General features: G+C 43.9%; 1 protein-coding gene across 4 annotated transcripts in view; it reads right to left on the bottom strand.

Moving 5' to 3' along the window:
- Positions 1-17,896, bottom strand: part of ADAM17 (ADAM metallopeptidase domain 17) — a 68,661-nt gene that overhangs the window by 12,274 nt on the left and 38,491 nt on the right. For all 4 annotated transcript variants that reach the window (XM_050753898.1, XM_050753899.1, XM_050753900.1 and 1 more), the window contains 5 exons: positions 16,124-16,268; positions 15,923-16,011; positions 9,444-9,596; positions 3,892-4,091; positions 915-1,018 (listed from right to left, as the gene is read on the bottom strand). In XM_050753898.1, the coding sequence (XP_050609855.1) occupies positions 915-1,018; positions 3,892-4,091; positions 9,444-9,596; positions 15,923-16,011; positions 16,124-16,268 (691 nt within the window). The remainder of the gene's footprint in view (positions 1-914; positions 1,019-3,891; positions 4,092-9,443; positions 9,597-15,922; positions 16,012-16,123; positions 16,269-17,896) is intronic.

Below are 17,896 nucleotides of genomic sequence, written 5' to 3'. Positions count from 1 at the left end.
TTAGGACAAAGGCTGTTAAAAAAAAATGTAAGAACAAGAGATTACTTTATACTCATCACGCTAATAGGACAGCAGGGTAATTCCAAGTGTTGGCCAGAACGTTGGGATACAGGAGTTCTCAGACACAGGCAACCTAGCAGTGGTGCTCTAGAGACCAGCATATCCTGCCTCTGTGACTACACAATTACACTCCTCAGTACCCAGAGAAACACGCGGGTTCCTGAAGGGACGTAGGAGGATATTGTATGAGTATCAAGGGGATGAAGGCAATGGAAGTAGCTACCACCTGGTGAACTGTAAGTAAAACACAGCCAATCATATAAGTAAACAATATGTAGGTGCCCCCAACAGTGAAATACATATAGATACATACAGAAAAACTGGGTAACCTTCTAACTTGTAACCTGCTTCCTCCACACTATTCTAGTGTACAGATTCATGATAACATTCATTATCCCAAGATTGTCATTTTGATTGTTTCCAAAATTTTGCTATTAGGATGTAGCCATGAAAAACCTTGTTAAATTATCTGTGGCACAATACAGATAATTCTTTAAAACATGATACTGATTTTTTTAAAAGTAAATGTAATGTGGAATATCATGTTGGCACATTAAAAACACAAAATAACACTATATGGTCTTTCAAGGATATACACATATCCAGGCAAATATTAGCCACAGTACAGTGGATGTCTGTGAGGAGAAAGAAGAGAGTGACGGAAATGAAACAGAAATAAAAACAGGTCTTAAACCCACCAAAGCCAAGTGTCACAAACCAAGGAGTGCCAGAAACTCAACCCGGCATATGAGGTCAAAAACGGTGGGTTTCATCTGAACAAAACATAATCTTGTTTTCAAAGACACGCACACACTGGAACCACAGCATTCCAAGAAAGCAACAAGAACACGAACCTGTGCAGTAGGACACGCCTTTGCAAGTAGCATTAATTGCCTCCTGGCACTTCTTCTGGGCAGTCTCAAATTGACAGTTCTTACAGCAAGGACTGTTCCTATCACTGGAGAAGAAGAGCAGACAGGAACAGAGCAATTCAAATTACAGCCCCATATCAAACCAAATGCTACTGTTACGTTACAGTGACCTGAATATCACAGGGGAAGACCTCCTGGCTCCATCCCCACTCCTATATCATCAGACATCTCCGCTGCTATAGCTACCTGCACACACTCTGTCCCCTCCTAATGTGCGTAAGGTCACATCAATGCCACGCTGTAGTAGAAAAGAATGGGAACACAGCAATCACCTTTGAAACATCTTGGTATCCTTGGTTTTCATTCATTTAACGCATTAATTTTAAAAAGACAAGATGGGCTGGGCGAGGTGGCTCATGCCTATAATCCCAACCCAGCACTTTGGGAGGCCAAGGTAGGTGGATCACCTGAGGTCAAGAGAGTTCAATGTGAGCCTGGCCAACATGGTGAAACCCCATTTCTACTAAAAATACAAAAACTAGCCAAGCATGGTGGCATGCTCCTGTAATCCCAGCTACTTAGGAAGCTGAGGCAGGAGAATCGCTTGAACCAGGGAGGTGGAGGTTGCAGTGAGCCAAGATCACGCCACTGCACTCCAGCCTAGGTGACAAGAGCAAAATTCTGTCTCTAAAAAAAAAAAAAAAAGATGAGGCAGGTGGTCCACGAGGTCAGAAGTTTGAGCCCAGCCTGGCCAACATGGTGAAACCCCATCTCTACTAAAGACACAAAAAATTAGCCAGGCGTGGTGCCGCACCCTGTGATCCCAGCTACTCAGGAGGCTGAGGCAGGAGAATCGCTTGAACCTGGAAGGCAGAGGTTGCAGTGAGCCAAGGTTGCACCATTGCACTCCAGCCTGGTCAACAGGGCGAGACTCTGTCTCAAAAAAAAAAAAAAAAAAAGACAAGGTTGGGCCACAAGGCAATCCATAGCTAAGACACTCAGCAGCCAGAACTCTACTCCCCATCAGCATCTACAGTGTTAATATGCACTGTATCCAGTTAAATCTCAATTATTCACCAGAAAACTGAAAACCCTTTTACTTCTAGGCCAGGCACTGGTCTAACAGTGGATATAAAAATGAAAAACTGGGTAACTTTCTAACTTGTAACCTGCTTCCTCCACACTATTCCAGCGTATAGAATCATGATAACATTCATATCCCAAGACTGTCATTTTGATTGTTTCCAAAATTTTGCTATTAGGATGTAGCCATAAAAAAAAACCTTGTTAAAATCTTATACATCTCTGTTTCCTTAAAAGATTCTTTGGGCGGCCAGGCACGGTGGCTCACGCCTGTAATCCCAACACTTTGGGAGGCCAAGGCGGGCAGATCACGGGCAGATCAGGAGTTCAAGACCAGCCTGGCCAACATGGTGAAACCCGTCTCTACTAAAAACACAAAAATTAGCTGGGTGTGGTGGTGCACACTGTAATCCCAGCTACTGGGGAGGCTGAGGTAGGGGAATGGCTTGAACCCAGGAGGCGGAGGTTGCAGTGAGCCAAGATCAGGCCACTGCACTCTAGCCTGCGTGACAGAGCAAGACCCCGTCTCAAAAAAATAAATAAATAAAAGAAATTAAAAAGATTATTTGGGCCAGGCACGGTGGCCCACACCTAGAATCTCCACACTTTAGGAGGCCTAGAAGGGTGGATCACTTGAGCCCAGGACTTTATGACCAGCTTAGACAATATGGCAAAACCCCATCTCTATAAAAAATACAAGAAAAATTAGCCAGGTGGCACACACCTGTAGTCCTATCTATCTGGGAGGCTAAGGTGGAAGGACTGATTAAGCCTGGGAGGTCGAGTCTGCAGTGAGCCATGATCGTGCCACTGCACTCCATCCTGAGCAACAGAGTGAGACCCTGTCTCAAAAAATAAAATAAAATAAAATAAAGGCCGGGCACGGGGGCTCACCTCTGTAATCCTAGCACTTTGGGAGGCCAAGGCAGGCAGATCATGAGATCAGGAGATCAAGACCATTCCAGCCAACACGCTAAAACCCCGTCTCTACTAAAATACAAAAAATCAGCCAGGCATGATCGTGCGCACCTGTAGTCCCAGCTACTGGGGAGGCTGAGGCAGGGGAATCACTTGAACCCGGGAGGCGGAGATTGCAGTGAGCTAAGATTGTGCCACTGCACTCCAGCCTGGCAACAGAGTGAGACTCCATCTCAAAAAACAAAAATAAAGTAAAATAAAATAAAAAATATTTTTTTGCCAGGCACAGTGCCTAACACCTGTAATCCCAGCACTTTGGGAGGCTGAGGTGGACGGATCACAAGGTCAGGAGTTGGAGACCATTGTAGCCACCACGGTGAAACCTCGTCTCTACTAAAACACAAACAATTAGCCAGGCATGGTGGTGCCTGCCTGTAGTCCCAGCTACTCAGGAGGCTGAGGCAGGGGAATCACTTGAACCCAGGAGGCAGAGATTGCAGTGAGTCGAGATCGCGCCACTGCACTCCAGCCTGGCGACAGAGCGAGACTCCATCTCAAAAAAAAAAAGATTATTTTAACTATAGGACTGCTAAACCAAGGAGCATGCAAGGTCAAGGATTTTGTTACATAATGTCACACTGCTTTCCAGAAAGCTTCTTATTTGTTTGTTTGTTTTTTAAGAGACAGTGTCTCACTATGTTGCCCAGGCTGTTCTCAAACTCCTGGGCTCAAGCATTTCTCCCACCTCAGCCTCCCAGAGTGCTGGGATGAGAGGAGTGAGCCACCGTGCCCAGCCCAGAAAGCAATTTCTTGCTGTGAAGGGCAAAAGAGGTAAATGTAAACAAACACATACACACCCCTTTCAGCTGATTCTAAAACCCCTGCAAGTTCAGTCTTCTATTATTTTGGACATCTTGTTATACCAGCTTCCCAAAATCCCTGTGGAAAGACTCCTCACCTGCACTGGACACCTTCCTTCAATGTGCAGTCGCTGTTGCAGCAGGTGTCGTTGTTCAGATACATGATGCCAGGATCGCACTCTTCTCCTTCATCCACCCTCGAGTTCCCACACACCTTATTGCTGCGTTCTTGAAAACACTCCTGGGCCTTACTTTCAATAGTCTTATAGATTGATTGTTTACTGCAGTTTGAAAACATCTTGAGAGAAAACAGGCAGTAAGGACCCAAAATAACATCATAAAAATGTATTCCCATGCAATGTTTGTGTCTTCTCTAGAGACAAACTCTTAATGTAAAACCACCATCAGAGCCACCCTGGAGTTATGGCAAGGCCATCACAGTCCCCGCCAAAGGCCACTGATATGGAACTGAGAACCTCCTTCCGTTGAATGCTAAATGGTTGCTGTGAACTTGGTTAAGGATCTATAATTCTTCTTATGAAGATAAGCAAGCTATACAAACACTGAGGCCAAACATCCCAGCCAAAGTCCACTTGAGGACAAGCAGAATAGCACAACAGAGAGCTCGTAGCTCCATCAGACTTGAAATCTCCCCACCTCAGGCATGCCACTCATGCAGTGACAAGAATTAAGAACCTCTGTAGGTTACTGTCGTCCCAGACAAAATGATTCAGAAATGCAGGAGAAGGGGTTTCTTCTCCTTCCTTGGCTACTTATTATGGATGATCCAGGTTTAAAGTTGTTTAAATATTTGAGCTTAGTAACAGGCATGATAGTACATTTTACATAAATTGAATCCCAAAATGTTACCTAAACATTTTCATCGACCAGCAAGACCAGTGTGTCAAAGAAAGTCTCTACCCTAGCTTCCCACCCTGGAGTACAGAACCACTAGGATAACTCCCTTTTAAGGCTGAGGGTTTTATCAGGAGCTCTAAAACTGAGGTCATTTTCCAGACCTCCTGAAGTTATAAAAAAAGAAGAAAGAGGCTTAGGGAAAACTGAGCATAGTTACTTCTTAGGTCGGGGTCTCCGAAGTGCTCTGCAGATGCCAAAATGGCTTCACTTTCACCCCAGACAACAATCATGAAGCCCCTGAGAGCCAAGTGTATGGGACCCTCCAAAGGTGCCTGTAACTACCAAATCAGACATCAAAGGAGCTACTTTCAGAAAGATAGCAAAGACCTCATCTTAAACAGAAATACTAACTGGCTTTTTAAAAAACATCTTCAAATCTGGTTGGTTGGTTTCGTTTTTTTTTGTTTGTTTGTTTTGAGATGGAGTCTCGCTCTGTTGCCAGGCTGGACTACAGAGGTGCAATCTTGGCTCACTGTAGCCTCCGCCTCCTGGGTTCAAGTGATTCTCCTGCCTCAGCCTCCTGAGTAGCTAGGACTACAGGCGCGCACCACCACACCCAGCTAATTTTTGTATTTTTTGTAGAGACGGGGTTTCACTATGTTGACCAGGATGGTCTAGATCTCTTGACCTCATGATCCACCCACCTCGGCCTCCCAAAGTGCTGGGATTACAGGTGTGAGCCACTGCGCCCGGCCCAAATCTGTTTTTACAGTACAGATGTCTAAGGCGTCTGGCTATTCTAATCTGGGCCTCAGGCAGTTGGCATTTTGGTGGGTTCATTCATCAACATCATTTATCTCTGGGCTCCATTTTATCAGGTTAAAATGGAGTTAAAAATCACAGTGAACAGGTAAGAAGACCTCTTCACTGACTTGTCAGAGTTACAACTCCCAAGCAGCTGGAGAGCAGTAACAAAAAAAGGACCAGCCCTCAACTCTGGCTTTCTGCCTACACATCCCTGAAGATGTGGCAGCTTCTGTTTGTATCCTTGTCATAAGACCTCCTCTTCCCTCCAGCAAACCTTCCTAAGAAGTTACAATCTCAAAGGTCCTACACTCCTTTTCACGAATGTCAGCTGTCCACGGGGGAAGCCCAAACCCGGCAGACTGCTCTTCACAGGCTCGCCTAGTTGAGAGTGGCAGGTTCTGTCTTTCTAGGTCAAGGAACTACTTTAGTTTTGTCCTGTAAGCCCTCTTCATCTAGTTAAAAATATTTTTATTAAGGAATTCATTTAAAACATAGGCTGGGAGCAGCGGCTCATGCCTGTAATCCCAGCACTTTGAGAGGCCGAGGCAGGTGGATCACCTGAGGTCAGGAGTTTGTTGACCAGTTGACCAACCTGGCCAACATGGTGAAACCCCACCCTACAAAAACTACAAAAATTAGCCAGGCATGGTGGTGGGCGCCGTAACCCCAGCTACTCGGGAGGCTGAGGCAGGAGAATCACTTGAACCCGGGAGGCAGAGGTTGCAGTGAGCAGAGATCACACCACTGCACTCCAGCCTGGGCGACAGAGTGAGACTCCACCTCAAAAAATCATAATAGCCGGGTGCGGTGGCTCACGCCTGTAATCCCAGCACTTTGGCAGGCCGAGGCGGGCAGATCACGAGGTCAGCAGATCGAGACCATCCTGGCTAACATGGTGAAACCCCGTCTCTACTAAAAATGCAAAAAATTAGCCGGACATGGCGGCGGGTGCCTGTAGTCCCAGCTACTTGGGAGGCTGAGGCAGGAGAATGGCGTGAACCCGGGAGGCGGAGCTTGCAGTGAGCCGAGATCGCGCCACTGCACTCCAGCCTGGGTGACTGAGCAAGACTCCATCTCAAAAAACAACAAACAAACAAACAAACAAAATCATAATAAATAATAATAAATAAATAAAACAAAGAAGATGCATATTATCTTCTTACAAGGGGATTCCTACTTGAGCAACCAAACTAGAAAAACACAGACTAAATATGATGTGCTCAGGACAAACCAAATAAATTGTTCTTTGTTGATACAGACTGGCAGCGCCTGAAAAAAAAAAAAAAAAAAAAAACCGTTCTTCCCAGGCCCCATTCTCATTAGCAAGTTCTTTTTTTTCTTTTTCCTTTTTTTGAGACAAAGTCTCACTCTGTCATCCGGGCTGGAGTGCAGTAGCACAACCTTGGCTCACTGCCGCCTTGAACTCCCCAGGTTCCTCCTACCTTAGCCTCCTGAGTAGCTGGGACTACAAGCATGTGCTTCTATGCCCAGCTAATTTTTGTATTTTCTGTAGAGATGGGTTTCACATGTTGCCCAGGCTGATCTTGAACTCCTAGGCTCAAGTGATCTGCCCACCTCGGCCTCTCAAAGTGCTGGGATTATAGGTGTGAGCCACCATGCCTCATTGGCAAGTTCTTACAGGGCTGTTTTGAAGAGCCCCAGAACTGGTAGCAGGAAGAGTTAGCAACATGCATGTCCACTCAGGCAGTCTGCAAAGTAAAACATTTCCCTCCAAAGTTCTGACACTATCCTCATAACCAAGAAGAATATAACCTATTACTTAGAGAAACAGTATGAAATATGGTAGCCACCAACCATATGTGGCTACTTAAATTTTGTTTCTAGTCACATATTTTACACTTTCTATTACAGAAATATTCAAGCATCTATGAAGTAGATAGGATGGTATCATGAATGCCCCCATTCCCCTCACCAGCTTCAACAATGATCACCTCATGGCTTCACAGCTCCTCTACATTCGCACTACCTTTCCTCTGCTCCCACACTGCTGTTTTTGTTTGTTGGCTTATTAACAACTTTATTAAGACATATTTCACATATCACAAAATTCTCCCATTTCAAGTATATAACTCAGTGATTTCTAATAACTTTACCAAGTGTTGAAACCATTGCCATAAGTCAATTTTAGGACATTTCCATCTTTCCAAGAATGTCACTTACGTCCTTTTACAGTTAATGCCCATTTCCTGAGTAGCTGGGACTACAAGCATGTGCTTCTATGCCCAGCTAATTTTTGTATTTTCTGTAGAGATGGGTTTCACATGTTGCCCAGGCTGATCTTGAACTCCTAGGCTCAAGTGATCTCCCATCACAGGCAAACATTATTAAAAATTTAAATAAAGGCCGCGCGTGGTGGCTCATGCCTATAATCCCAGCACTTTGTGAGGCCGAGGCAGGCGGATCATGAGGTCAGGAGATCAAGACCATCCTGGCTAACACAGTGGAACCCCGTCTCTACCGAAAATACAAAAACTTAGCCGGGGGTGGTAGTGGGCACCTGTAGTCGCAGCTACTTTGGAGGCTAAGGCAGGAGAATGGTGCGAACCCGGGAGGCGCAGCTTGCAGTGAGCCAAGATTGCGCCACTGCACTTCAGCCTGGGCAACAGAGCGAGACTCTGTCTCAAAAAAAAAAAAAAAAAAAAATTAAATAAAATAGAATTTACAATTCAGTTCCTCAGTTTCTAGCCACATTTCAATTGCTCCACTGGGCAGTGGCTACTATACTGGACAGAGCAAACGCAGAACATTCCCCACCCCACAGCAGAAAGTTCTATTGGACAGCACTGAACTATAGCAAACAAGATTAGAAATGCAGAGACTTTGAAAAGAGAAGGAAAATTCAACAGTTTGACATGTTGGAAGAGTAGACAAAAAGGGGTAGAAAAATGTTTATCTGGCACAAGTTGTCAGGCAGAGGAAAAATAAAACATAACATGCAAAGTAACAGAGGAAGGAACTGTTTACACATAACAGCCAAAGAAAATGAGATGCAGAAAATATACATAAAAAGCCAAAGAAAATCAGATGCAATAATCAAAGATCACGAAAAGAACAGGAGGCAGAAATTTCAGAAAGCAGGGTGTCAGAGCCAGGAAAAAGCAGAAGTAATCCTTCCCTCTATGTCCAGGGTAGGCTTGCACATTAGCCCACAGCCTGGCTCAAAATAGGAGTCAGGACAAATACTTCACAATCTTTTGTGATTAGAATCAAACTCCTTTAAGCTCTCCCCACCAACCCTCTTTAACTCAGCAGCGCAGCTATTGTTTTCCTCACACTGCTTTATGCTGTTTAACTTCAAATAAAATGAAAAAACGAGGTATTTATTAACACAACTTTTAGTTCGGACTCTAAGAGTTAGTCAAAGCACTCTTAAAGTCTCTGAAAGTGTTTTACAGTATCCCAAATCAACTAGTATACTCTATCAGAAGCCCTCAATAGTAAATGATTCAATTAATTATTCAACAAATATTTGTTACATGCCAGATACTCCTACTAGGAGATAGAGCTATGAATAAGACAGACAAGGGCCTTTCTCCCATGAGGCTTGTAGTAAGGCAAACTATGTGTTTATCTGCAAAAGTTAATAAAAAACATGTAAATTGTACAGTAGAGTTAAAATGAATCACAACTTGTAAATGAAATAATGAGAAATTTTTAACATAAAGCCTGAGCCCACCGGACCCTGAAATCCAGAACTCCAACAAAGGCCATTATTAGTAATTTTTCCTAGAGCTCAAATCTACACATTAAACTTGACAACAAAGTCCAAATGATAGTTTTAACCAGATTTAGATGGACCGTGCTTCACCCCAAAACATACGGCCACGTTTCAAGGTAGTTTGTAATTTGCAGATCCATCCCTAGGGGAACACCTAGGAACGGAATACGTTTCTGAGCTCTCATTATGATCATTACACACAGCCTCTTTCAAAACCACATTAAAAAATTCTCAACACACACATACCTTATTGTTCTCGTGATCGCCACTCACAGCTATGGGATACATGACATATTTTCCTCCCTGGTCCTCATTCGGGGCACATTCTGCTAGACCATCCGGATCATGTTCTGCTCCAAAATTGTGTCCCAATTCATGAGTTGTAACCAGGTCAGCTTCCTTAAGGATCATGCAAAGAAAACATTATTTTTCAATATCCAACTATCACTTACTTCTGCCAGCTGGGCCTATGCTGTCTTAAATAGAGCCTTATAATCAGATCAGCAAGAGAATAAGAACTGCATGCTTATAATACCAGCACTTCAGGAGGCTGAGACGGGAGGGTTACTTGACTCTAGGAGTTTGAGGTCAGCCTGGGCAACACAGGGAGACCCCATCTCTACAAAAATAAAAATATTAACCAGGCGAGCTGGGCGCAGTGGCTCACACCTGGAATCCCAGCACTTTGGGAGGGGAGGCCAAGGCGGCCGGATCACTTGAGGTCAGGAGTTCAAGACCAGACTGGTCAACATGGTGAAACCCTGTCTCTACTAAAAATACAAAACCTAGCCAGGCCTTGTGGTGGGTGCCTGTAATCCCAGCTACTTGCGAGGCAGAGCCAGGAGAACTGCTTGAACCCAGGAGGCAGAGGCTGCTGTGAGCCAAGACAGGCCACTGAACACCAGCCTGGGCAAAAGAGTGAGAGTCTGTCTTAAAATAAATAAATAAAATAAAATAAATATATATAAACTTAAAATTCCTGATTTCTTTTTTCCTAAGAGGGGGAAATCACTCCATGGAACCTGAAAAAATAATATTTTGCAAGTCATTTTTCTATACAAGAAGTCTTTCCACATGTTCATATTAAAACAGTAGTGGGGAAAAAAAACTTAAATTTTTAGCAAAAGCACTCAAATCCCAAAGGTGTAATGTAGAGAAATATCTCCTAACTGCTTGGAGAAAATTCATTAGTGTATTTGCTAATGACTCTAAAAAATCTCTCAAAAATTTCAAATCAAATTTTGTTTTTGCTCTATGTGTTTTTTTAAGAGGAAAGTTCTGGAAGACCAAAAAAAATATGTCATGAAATCAAGCCATTAAGAAGTTGTGACTCCAAAAAAGTAAAGGAGCATGAGCTATTATACACACATATATGTTTCTGTCCATGGTTCCTGGCTTATAACCCTCCACAGCCCTGGTTACAGTCCTCTGTTACAATGTTGGGGTGCTTTAGGGCTCAGGAGCAGTCCTCAGGAAACAGAATCTCTCTCTCTGACCTTCTCCTGTCCTCCTTTTACCGATCCAAGGCAGTACTCTAATTTGACTGTGGGTCAAGAGATCCCCATTCTCATTCTAGAGAGGGTCCTGCCCTTTACTGTGGAGGAAGGAATGCTGCACAGACAGGTCAAGGAGAACCTGGACAGGCCTTGGTGGGTTTCCCACTCAGTTGATTAGTACGAGAACATACCCATTTTGTCCAATCACATTTCTACACAGTTGTCATTCATGCTTATGTAATGAAGCCTCCATAAAATCTCAAATAACAGGATTCAGAGAGCTTCCAGAGAGCACTCTGAATATGTGGAGGTTGACAGGAAGGTGCAGAACTCATTCGCGTGCCAGGAGAGTGGTACATCCCAACTCCATGGGGACAGAAGCTCCTGTACTCGGGACCCTTCCAGACCTCGCCCTATGTATCCCTTCATCTGGCTATTTCTTTGAATCCTTTCTTTTTTTATTTTTTATTTTTTGAGACAAAGTCTCCCTCTGTTGCCCAGGATGGAGTACAGTGGCACAATCTCAGCTCACTGCAATCTCCGCCTCCCAGGTTCAAGCAATTCTCCTGCCTCAGCCTCCCGAGTAGCTGGGATTACAGGCGCCCGCCACCACAACTGGCTAATTTTTATATTTTTAGTAGAGACGAGGTTTCACCATGTTGGCCAGGCTGGGTCTCAAACTCCTGACCTCAGGTATCTACCCGCCTCGGCCTCCCAAAGTAGTGAGATTACAGGCATAAGCTACCGCACCCGGCCTCTTTGTATCCTTTAAAATATCCTATGTAATAAACCCGTAAACTAAGGTAAGTGTTTCCCTGAGTTCTGTGAGCCACTTAAGCAAATTAATCAGACCCAAAGAGGATATCGTGGAAACCCCAACTTGAAGCCAGTTGGTCAGAAGTTCTGGAGGCTCAGACTTGTAACTGGTGGGAAGGAGGGAACAGTCAGTCTTGAGGGACTGAACCCTCAAGCTGTGAGATCTGACACTATTTCCGGATGGAGAGTGTTTGAATTGAAGTGGAGGACACCTAGCTGTCTACTGCTTGAAATGTGGGGGAAAATCCCCACACGTTTGGTCTGGTCACACAAGTCTTCTGTGTTGATGATAATTGTTGTGATGTGAGAATAGAGGAAAAACACAGTTTGAGAGATTTTTTCCCCCTAAAACAAAGTACCATAAGAAAAAAATAAATTTAGAAATTAAGGCCAGGCACAGTGGCTCAAGCCTGTAATCCCAGCACTTTGGGAGGCCAAGGCAGGTGGATCACCTGAGATCAGGAGTTCGAAACCAGCCTGACCAACATGGAGCAATCCCATCTCTACTAAAAATACAAAATTAGCCGGTCATGATGGCGCACGCCTGTAATCCCAGCTACTCGAGAGACAGAGGCAGGAGAATTGCTTGAACCTGGGAGGCGGAGGTTGCAGTGAGCCAAGATGGCACAATTGCACTCCAGCCTGGCCAACAAGAGCAAAACTCCATCTCAAAAAAAAAAAAAAAGGCCGGGCGCGGTGGCTCAAGCCTGTAATCCCAGCACTTTGGGAGGCCGAGACGGGCGGATCACGAGGTCAGAAGATCGAGACCATCCTGGCTAACAAGGTGAAACCCCGTCTCTACTAAAAAATACAAAAAAAAAAAAACTAGCCGGGCGAGGTGGCGGGCGCCTGTAGTCCCAGCTACTCGGGAGGCTGAGGCAGGAGAATGGCGTGAACCCGGGAGGCGGAGCTTGCAGTGAGCTGAGATCCGGCCACTGCACTCCAGCCTGGGCGACAGAGCAAGACTCCGTCTCAAAAAAAAAAAAAAAAAAAGAAAGAAATTAAAAGGTTCCCCAAAACTAATTAGTGTCTTTTTCTTTTCTCATACCACTTTACATTGTTGTTTTTGTTTCTGCTTTAAGAAACAGGGTCTCGGGCCAGGCGCAGTGGCTCATGCCTGTAATTCCAACTGGGAGGCCGAGGCAGGCAGATCACAAGGGCTGCAGATTGAGACCATTCTGGCTAACACAGTGAAACCCCATCTCTACTAAAAATACAAAAAATTAGCCGGGCATGGTGGCAGGTGCCTGTAGTCCCAGCTACTTGGGAGGCTGAGGCAGGAGAATGGCATGAACCCGGTAGGGGGAGCTTGCAGTGAGCTGAGATCGTGCCACTGCACTCCAGCATGGGACACAGAGCGAGACTCCGTATCAAAAAAAAAAAAAAAGGATCTCACTAAGTTGCTCAGGCTAGAATACAGAATACAGTGGGTATTCACAGACGCAGTTATCACACTACAGCCTCTAACTCTTGGCCTCAAGTGATCCTCCCACCTCAGCCTCCCGAGTAGCTGGGACCATAGGCTCCTGCCACCACCTGTTTTTAAATCACCCGAAGTCCATAGTTTATGTTAGGGTTCACTGTGCTGTATATTCTGTGTTTCAACAAATGCATAATGTCTTATACCAACTATTAAAGTATCATACAGAGTAGTTACCCTGCTCTCTACCTATTCTTCCCTCCTTCCCCCAACATCTAGCAATCACTGATCATTTTATAGTCTGCATAGTTTTCCCTTTTCCAGAATGTCATATATTTGGAATCATATAGTATGTAGCCTTTCAGACTGGCTTATTTCACTTAGTAGTATGCTTTTAAGGTTCCTCTATGTCTTTTCATGTCTTAATAGCTTTTTATTTTTTTCTCATTGTATGGATGTGCCAGTTTATCCATTTACCAACTAAAGGATATCTTGGGTGCTTCCAAGTTTTATCAATTATGAATTAAGCTGCCATAAACATTCTTATGGCCGGGTGTGGTGGCTCACACCTGTAATCCCAGCACTTTGGGAGGCTGAAGCAGGCGGATCACCTGAAGTCAGGAGTTCAAGACCAGCCTGGCCCGTAACATGGTGAAACCCCATCTCTACTGAAAATACAAAAATTAGCTAGGAGTGACAGTGGGCACCTGTAATCCCAGCTACTCGGGAGACTGAGGCAGAATCGCTTAAACCTAGGAGGCAGAGGTTGCAGTGAGCCGAGATCACGCCACTGCACTCCAGCCTGGGTGACAAGAGTAAAACTCCATCTCCAAAAAAAAAAAAAGAAAAAGAAACTGCCAACTGTCTTCCAAAGTGGCCGCTCCATTTTTGCATTCCCACCAGCAATTAATGAAGAGTTCCTGTTGCTCCATAGCCTTGTTGGAATTGTGTTGCCAGTGTTTGGGATTTTAGCCATTCTAATAGGCTGCTAGTAATAGCGTATTGTTGTTGGGTTTCTTAAAAAGTTTTTTATAGAAACAGGGTCTCACTAATGTTGCCCAGGATGGTCTCAAACTCCTGGGCTCAAACAATCCTCCCACCTCAGCCTCGCAAGCAGCTGGGACGACACGCATGTACACCTGCACCCAGCTTCGTTGTTAATTTGCAATTTCCTAATGACACATGACACTGAGCATCTTTTCGTATGCTTCTCTGCTATCTGTGTATCTTTGGAGGTATCTGTTCTGCTCTTTTGTCTATTTTTAAATTAGGTTGTTCATTTTCTTATTGTTGAATTTTAACAGTTCTTTATACATATGGAAATTTTTAATTTTTTTTTTTTTAAATTTTGTAGAGACAGGGTCTGACCATCTTGCCTAGGTTGGTTCCAAACTCCTGGGCTCAAGTGATTCTCCTGCCTCGAACTCCCAAAGTGCTGGGACTATAGGAATGAGCCACCATGCCCAGCCTCTTTGTATATTTCAGATAGCAGTCTTTTCTCAAGATGTGTCTTTTGCAAATATTTTCCTGTACCCTACACCAAGTATAAACATACACCAAGTATAACATCATAGTCAAAATAGCAGTATACCAACCAGCCCTCTGGGAAGCCAAGGTGAATGGATCACTTGAGGTCAGGGGTTCATGAGACCAGCCTGGCCAACATGGTGAAACCCTGTCTCTACTTAAAACAAAAATACAAAAATTAGCCATGTGTGGTGACAGGCACCTGTAATCCCAACTACTCAGGAGGCTGAGGCAGGAGAATCGCTTGAACCCGGGAGGCAGAGGTTACAGTGAGCCAAGATGGTGCCACTGCCTTCCAGCCTGGGCCACAGAGCAAGACTCTGCCTCAAAAAAAATAAAAATTAAATAAAAATTAAAAATCAGTATATTGGATATTAATATTTCCTACCAGTATCTCTCTCCCCTTCTTCCTTAATGAGCCCTAATTTTGTTCAGGGCAGCAATATACTCAGCTAAAATAGCCACCTTTCCACATTCCGTTGAGGCTAAGGGCAGCCACGTGACCCAGTGCTGTACAGTAAGTTGTAAACAAAAGCCAGGATGAAGCCTCCAGAGCAGCTTTTTAGAAGGGCCAGACTAGGCTAGCCATGTTCTCTTTCTCCTCCTTTCTCTAACACAGAAGAGAACCATCTTAAAACCATGAGATGACATGCATGAAGACAAAGACCTCCTGCTTGTTCTTAAGCCACTGAGGGCACCTCTGAGTTGCTGTACCACCCGGAAAATGCTATCCCTGAACTTCTTGTTGACTGAGACAAATAAACCCCTTATTTAAACCACTGCTTATTTAATTTTCTGTTATTTGTAGTCAAACACATTTCAACAGTCATAGCTGGAGAAAAACAAGATCATAAGATCTTCCAGAGAAAAAAACAGGTGACGTACAAAGATAAGAACTCAAAATGACTTCAGATTCTTTAAAAGCAACATGCACAGAAGACCACAGAGAACATGAGAACTAAGAATATACTCAGCCAAAATTATCAATCAGGCTTAAGAGTGGAATAAAGACATTTTCAGATATGTGAAATCCCAACAATATGCAGGTCATATACCTTTTCTTAGGAAGCTCCTACAAGATACACTACACCAAAATGATGGCACTGAGAAAGAGGGAGACCAGGGGGTTCTGAAAATAAGAGGGTGTGGGATGCCTTGAATGACAGCTGCACCGCAGGACTAGGAGACAGGGAGCTCTAAGAGTTGCTGCAGGTCAGAGGGCTCCAGGACGGAGGGTTCGAGAAAAGCAGTGGTCCTCACATGTTTCAAAAGAAGGCTGACAGGCCATTTTTATTTTCTTCTTTATGCTTTTTCATATATCTCACAAAAATATATAAATTTTCTTTAGGCAGAAATGAAAAAACAGTATATATTACATTTTTAAAAAAATATCTACATAAATATGTAACTGAGGTTCTACTACAATAAACTCTTAACACTATTCTTTTAAAAATAAAAGAACATACCTTTGTAAGGATGGTTTTACCATAATTCTTTGTGCTTGTCAAACCACTATTCAAATAGATATTTTTCTTCCCAACTGGGCTATAATAAGCTAAAGTCAAAAGGAAACAAAGATAAATTGCTTATTAAATACAGAATTATAATATAATCTAATCAGCTTATAATCCCAGCATCATATTCACATAAGAAATGGAAAAACTTACCCTTTGGACAAACGCCTCCATGGCTGTTTGCTCTGGGAGAGCCAACATAAGCTAATCCAAGAGTTCCCATATCAAAATCTTGGTATGTGAAAAGGTGTGCCAAGCAAACTTTAGATGCTTCCTCAGCTATATCAAAGCTAAATTGCTTTGAAAGACAAAAAAAAAAAAAGCATTCTTAGATTAACAATGACATCAGACCAAAGATGTAATCTAAATCAACTAAACATTCCAGAACAGAACCATGACCGCATGCAGCTCAGCACCAGCACTCACAACCCCGTGCAGTGCTTTGCTCTTTCCCTAAAGTACTCCACCTGCACCGGTGAGAGGCCGACACTGTCATCTGGCAAGGAGCACAAAAGGGAAGAGTTCGGGAGCTTGCTCCAGCTGTTCAGAACTAACTCACTGCTCCTCCGAGGGCTGTTCTGAAGACATACAGCCTAGGACTAGAGATGCTCCAATTCGTTAACGGGATTGCAGCACCCCAGACCAACACAGATCCCTCTCAAGTATTTCCAGGATTCATCTGGTTTTACAGAAATTTTAATCTTAAACTTTTTTGAGTGTCATAATATATAGTCATTTATATAAATATACACTTATAGAAAAGCAAATATACCCAGTTTTATGTTACTAAAATAAAGATTTTACATCCATTTAAGTCAACGCTGCAGGTTTGAGAGGATTTTTTTTTTCTCAATTTAAAAGGGCTTCATACATTACTTTAAAAACCTCTACCATAACCATTCAGCGTCTCCAAGTTTAAAAAACCTTAATTTGGGGTTTTTTTTAATTTGTTTGTTTGTTTGAGACAGGGTCTCGCTGTGTCACCCAGGCTGGAGTGAAGTGATGCAATCACAGCTCACTGCAGCCTCGACCTCCCAAGGCTCAAGTGAACCTCCCACCTCAGCCTCCCAAGAAGCTGGTACCAAAAGCGTGCATCACCATGCCTGGCTAATTTTTGTATTTTTTGTACACCATGTTGTCCAAGCTAGTCTTGAACTCCTGGGCTCAAACAATCCACCAGCCTCATCCTCAGCCTCCCAAAGTGCTGGGATTACAGGCATGAACCACCATGCCTAGCCAAAACCCTCAATGTTTAAAATGCTTTAAATGAGAGGCCAGAGAGCCCTATATGAGGAATGAAGTGTGGTTACGTGGGGATTCTGATAGTTCCGTGGTAAAAGGGTGAGGCTTCTAAGAACATTCTAGGAGCCTCAGGGAAGAAAACTGGAGAGGAGCATCTGTCAACGTAAGTCATTCTTCTCTTTGGTTCCTCCCCTGCCATGGGCTGTCTGGAGGCCCACAGAAAAGCACACAGGCACAGTGGTTCAGCTGTTCTAGGAGTCAGGAGATCTGTGCTCAATTCGACCTCTGCCACTACCAGTTGTATGACTAACCAGACAAGTCATTTAATCTTCCTGTTACTGGTTGAATTGTGCCACCCCAAAATTCAAATGTTGAAGTCCTAACCCTCAACAGTACCCCAGAATGTGACTCTATCTGGAAACAGGGCCCTTAAGGAGGTAATTAAGGTACACTGAGGTCATATGGGTGGGCCCTAAACCAATATGGCGGGTGTCCTGATAAGAAGATCAGAATACACACACACTGAGGGAAAGACCATGTGAGAACACAGGGAGAAGACAGCACCTACACCACAAGTACCGTGGCCTCAGAAGAAATCAACCCTGCTGATCCCTTGATTTTGGACTTCCAGCTTCCAGAACTGTGAAAACCCCAACTTCTGTTAAGTCCCCCAGCCTATGCTGC

The sequence above is a fragment of the Macaca thibetana genome, chromosome 13, assembly GCF_024542745.1.
Source record: "Macaca thibetana thibetana isolate TM-01 chromosome 13, ASM2454274v1, whole genome shotgun sequence".
NCBI classification, from domain to species: Eukaryota; Metazoa; Chordata; class Mammalia; order Primates; family Cercopithecidae; genus Macaca; species Macaca thibetana.
Note: the sequence above shows the minus strand (reverse complement) of the source record. Positions and strands in the feature narration are given on the sequence as shown.